At 42.7% G+C, this 5,532-nt stretch overlaps 1 protein-coding gene across 1 annotated transcript; it reads left to right on the top strand.

The window, feature by feature from the left end:
• Positions 1 to 3,348: 3,348 nt before the first annotated feature.
• Positions 3,349 to 5,070, top strand: phlda2 (pleckstrin homology-like domain, family A, member 2). Its single transcript, XM_080437553.1, has 2 exons — positions 3,349 to 4,026; positions 4,672 to 5,070. Exon 1 carries the CDS (start codon positions 3,546 to 3,548, stop codon positions 3,981 to 3,983), a length of 438 nt encoding a protein of 145 aa, XP_080293679.1. The 5' UTR covers positions 3,349 to 3,545; the 3' UTR covers positions 3,984 to 4,026; positions 4,672 to 5,070.
• Positions 5,071 to 5,532: the final 462 nt, after the last annotated feature.

Raw genomic sequence — 5,532 nt, 5'->3', positions numbered from 1 at the left:
GTCATTTAACCCATTAAGACCTGAGGCTGATTCTACAAATGCCTTCTAAATCAGTAGTTCTCAAACTGTTTCATGCCAAGGACCACCCAAATATATATGGATTTGGCTGCGGACCCCCCCATCTGAAAATGTTTTTGTGCCAGGGACCCCCAGAAGAGAAGATTTGTGTAAAAAAAAAAAACTATTCAAGATTTTTCAAACACTTGCAAGATTTTTAAAAAATGTTCAAAAGTCACAGATGTACAAGCTTGTATATCTGCTATTTTTGAATGGCCAACGCTAAAGTCTAAAATGACACACATGCTTTCCCGGTTTTAACGGGTTAACTATTGAAAAAGTACAAATGGAACCAAATGGACCCGTAAGGACCAGATGGAACCAAGTGCACTGGTATAAGGGTCCATTTGGTTCCATTTGTATTCTCTCTCTCTTTCCTCTCTTTCTCTCTCAGCATAATTGTAACCTTCTTATTAGAACAACCTAGGCCGCGACGGTTGGCGTCTGGGCATCTAGCTGGTAATCCAGCCTGTCAGCGTGTCGCGGATTCGACTCCCGATCTCGACGACCTTTGCTGAGTGTCACCCCCCCATCTCTCTCCCCATTTCCTGTCAGTCCACTGTTCCTATCAATAAAGGCAGAAAAAGACCCAAATAATATCTTTTAAAAAATAAATAATAATGAACTAAGTCATATCTTCAAGTTTAAAAACAAAAACAAAACTATTAAACCTAAACAAATTATTATAGAAATTGGGCCATTCTTTTAAGAAGGTGACAACACACATTTATGTGATATACTGCTGTTTGTGTGTACACCGGAGGTCAGGGTTGTGTGTATGTGTGTGTGTGTGTGTGTGTGTGTGTGTGTGTGTGTGTGTGTGTGTGTGTGTGTGTGTGTGTGTGTGTGTGTGTGTGTGTGTGTGTGTGTGTGTGGGCCTGACCCCCCGCAGGCAGACTGGCGTCAGTGGGGGGAGACAGCGAGAGTAAAGAGCTGATGACATGTGCATTCTTACCAGCCTCCTCCTCTGGCTGGACGAACACAGGCTCCGCCGAGGGCCAGCCAGGGTTATTGTCTGTCTGTCTGCTGGTACAGGGCCGTGCACACAGCACCCTCTCAGAGTCACAGCTCCGGAAGATGGGACACACAGAGAGCAAACACTTGACTCAGTGGGTGCGGAGGTGAAGTTAGAGGAGAAGTTAACGCGATAAGCAGCATGGGGGATTTCTGGCTGGCAGAGCGTTATAGAATGAGATGACAGAGCCCGCCACGCCTACGCAGTAAAGTCAAAGTGCATCTCCAGTCATTCCAGTGTAATACATACTTTCATTTCTACTTTGATCACTCACACTGTTATAAATCATGTGATTTGTAGGTAATGGTTACATAATCTGATGATAAATCGTGTAATCAAGTCATAAATGTGATTCATCCCGCTCAGGCCCGCCGATACGCTTAAGGCAATGGTTCTCAAAATGGGGCCAGGGGTCCTTGAGGGGCTTCCAGTCAGGGTTAATATAGCATACAATTCCGTCTAACCATGCACTTAAACCCTATATGCATCGGCTATTTGAAAATAGCCGATCTACAAGCTCACAAGAGAGCTTATAGAGAAATTGCACGAAACACAAATCTTGTATGGGGGTGGGGTCCCTAGCACTAAATCTATTCAAATGGTGCGCCGTGATGAAATGTTAATTTGGGCGTCCTTTACATGAAAAGGTTTGAGTGAACCACTGCCTTAAGGTATACAGAAGCCCACATGAAACAAGTGTGCCTCTGTTCTTGCCTTCCTGTTTGTGTAACTGTAGTACTACGGTCTATTACACCAGTCACTGCTCTCTACCAACATCTGAGCTGATCTCTGACACCCATTATTATCCAGACTGACGCACAGCCTGATGAAAGGCATGGAAACGAGCCTTCAGTTATTCTGAGTGCTGATCCTCCCATTTATGAACTGGCAGTGTAGCGTGGTACTTTGTAGATGTATCGTTGCTGTCTGGCAGAAACCGCTTATCTCCATATTCTAACTTTTTGTGTCTTTCCGTAAATTAACGTCCTACTTGATCATACTACAGTGTCACACAAAAGCATCAAAAGTAGCAGATCCACAAGCTTGAAACGCGGCCTAAGCTACGTGTTGTGAGCTTGTACAGATTTGCTACTTTTGCTACTTTTGAATTTGAATACTGAAAAGTAACAGTTTTGAACATGTGAGGTTTCCACCCAACAGAGACGATTTATAGAAAATGCCTTATGGGTATTCCCAGACTATTCATCAAGGGTCTCATTCATATCCATATGGCCATGGTTATTATAGTTCACTAATACGAATCGTAAAACAACTCAAACTGTGGAAAACATAATTTTAGTTCAGTGAAATACAATATAAAAACTTGACTGAAAACGAACTAAAATGATATGATGTACTTAAAGTCACTAACACATTTAAAATAAAAAACATACAGAAAATGAAATGTCTTTAGTTTTAGTCTTGATCAATTTAGTGGACACACACACACACACACACACACACACACGGCAAATGCAATGTCTCCGGTGCCCTGGTTGACACTGTTAAATGTAGTTTTCCAAATGACAAGTAGCCAAATATTCAATATTTATCATCCAGCAATGTTGGTTGGGAAGATATTTCCCAACAAGCCTCAGTATCCATAGAAAGATAACATATTTTCCACTATATTTGATATGGGGCTTAATTCATTATGTAGGCTACCTTTTCCCTTCCTAGAAATGTAGTGGAGTAAAAGTAGGCTACAATTGTCTTTGAAAAAAGTGAAAAAGTCATATTTATCCAAAAGTACAAATACACAAGTAGGCTACAGATAAGCCTACTCATGAAATGTAAGTACAGTCAGTAGTAGGAGTAGTAGCCTACTCAAGCAAATGTACTTCATACTGTCCACCAAAGCATGTGTCTAGGCATTTTTTCAAATGAACGGAAGTAGCCCACTCACGAGTTGCATTATGGCAGTCAATTTTGAGTGAATGACTGCTGTGTGGGACAAATATTTAGATTCATCTCTAGGGCTTTAGCAGTCGGACGTGTGTTACTAATTAACTCAGCAGTGTGTAATTAGTTCCACGTTAGGACTTCCTCTGACCCCCCCTACCACACACACACACACACACACACACACACCACTGTGCCAGAGAGCTTCCGCCCACACACACACACACACACACACACACACACACACACACACACACAGCACACTCTCTCTAACCATGAATTACTCAGGCAACTGTTGATACATTCCGAAACTAAGGTTGACGTCAAGTGGGAAGGGCTGCGGCTCTGCGACTATAAAAAGCCATGTCCGCCCAGGCTTCATTCATAACCACACACTGGATTACTAGCGACCACCGCCGAGTCATCACGGAGAATAAGCTCCTTCCTCGGGCTCTCTGGAACGACTAAAAAAAACAGGGGAGAAACTAAAAGCGAGGACTGGAGGATTCTTACCGCCAAATTAAGTTTAAAAAAGTCTATTAGACCACACAAGCACCCCCATTATTAAACAATGAAAATGTCAGCGGAGGAGATCGCCCAGATCGCGCAGGTCCTGAAGGAGGGCGAGCTGGAGAAGCGCAGCGACAACCTGCTCCAGTTCTGGAAGCGCAAGACGTGCGTGCTGACGCCGGACAGCCTCAACATCTACCCGGACACGCAGAAGCGCTCCACGCGGGGCTTCAAGGAGCTCAAGCTGCAGAGCATCAAGAAGGTGGACTGCGTGGAGCGCACCGGCAAGTTCGTCTACTTCACCATCGTCACCACGGACGACAAGGAGATCGATTTCCGGTGTCCCGGCGAGGACAACAGCTGCTGGAACGCGGTGATCACCATGGCGCTGATCGACTTCCAGAACAAGAAGGCCATCGAGGACTTCAAGACGCGGCAGGACGGGGAGAGCTGCGCGTCACCCGGGCAGCAGGAGAGACGCATGGCCCGGGCGCCATGAGGCTCCCTCTACCCCCCATGCTTCTGAACCCACTCCTAATATGGTATGTACTGTATGGCTGGCACTGCTTGACTCACACACCATGCTCAATACAATGTTTAGTGTTACACACCCTCTAGTCCTGTGCTTCTAAAACGTTTTCATGTCAATGACCCCCACATTTGATTGTATTTGGCCCCCGATCTGGAAATGTTTTGAGCCAGCCAGGGACCCCCAGCAGATATTTTTTCAAAAATAGCAGATCTACAAGCTCACAGCATCTGCTATTTTTGAAGATATTTTTCAAAAGAATTTAAAAAAATTGCAAAAGTGAAGCGCAAGTAGATCTGACATTTTAATAGCCAACATATAAATGGATACAGTGGTTAAAATGATTGATGCTACATTAACTACTTTTGCTGGGGCTGCTGTGCTGGAGCTCAAGTGGTTCAAATATGACTTGTATAACATCATATACAGTGAAATCTTTAGTGTCCAATGGTCCATTCTACTCCCTCAGAGTTAAAATAAATGACATAGGATTTTTACTGTGTAATATCCAAATAACATTGTGGCATGGTGGGGATGGAATATTTAGGCTATACTTAAAAAGCAGCACTGAAGTTGTATTGTACATAAGGCTAACATTTCCACCTGACTTTGACAACAATAATTGAGATTTAACGTTTTATTTTTTCTTCTCCTTCAGTGTCAATATGGACCATGAAGAAAGAATATTTGGACCAAAAAAGGGAAGACGGAGTCCTCTGTCCTCCGGTCCAAGGATGGATGAAGGACAGTTCTGTTCGGGGACAGGAGGCCACCTCAGGGGACAACATCACACTACAAGCTGACCCCTGGAAAAGGCTTCTGAAAAGACAGACAATTTCAAAACGCTTCACGTACAAGACTGAAACCCTTGAATAATCAAACTGTATTTCAAAAAGTTTGTTTTTTTCCTGGGAGGAATTATTACCTCCTTCAAGCAATGTTTGCTAAAGAAAATATGTTAATTTATTTGTTTCAAGAATATGGTATTCTTGGATCATGGTGTGTATTTATTTTGTGTATTTATTTGAATAAATATTCTTGCATTTTTTTGACATAATTTAATTCTCTCTTGTTTTACTTTGGTCATTAAGGTGAATTAGTAATATCATATGACAACATGTACATTAAGATTCAGGATGTCATTTTTACATTTTATTAACAATGAACACTTTGACTGTATACATAGGACAGTTTACATCAGTGGTCCTCATAGTGGGGTCTGGGGACTTGAAGGGGTTCCAGGGGGTCCCCAGCTAAATTAGGTAATATAGCTTTACATTCAGTTATACCACTTTAACCCTATGTACTTTACCTATTAAAAAAAAATCCGATCTACATATCAATGTGGGGGTCCTTGACCACTGGTGTTGGATACAATTTAGACACGTTACCTTTCAGGATTCAAATTCAAAAACGCATGGCTTCGCACCGCGTTTCGAGCTTGTAGATCTGCTACTTTTGATACTTGTGACGCTGTAGTATGATCATAGCCTCGTATTTGATCATACTAACCCCCCCT

Source organism: Gymnoscopelus braueri (assembly GCF_963280865.1).
Source record: "Gymnoscopelus braueri genome assembly, chromosome: 9".
In the NCBI taxonomy this organism is placed as follows: Eukaryota; Metazoa; Chordata; class Actinopteri; order Myctophiformes; family Myctophidae; genus Gymnoscopelus; species Gymnoscopelus braueri.
The sequence above is the reverse complement of the archived record's forward strand: the minus strand, read 5'-3'. Positions and strand labels throughout refer to the sequence as shown.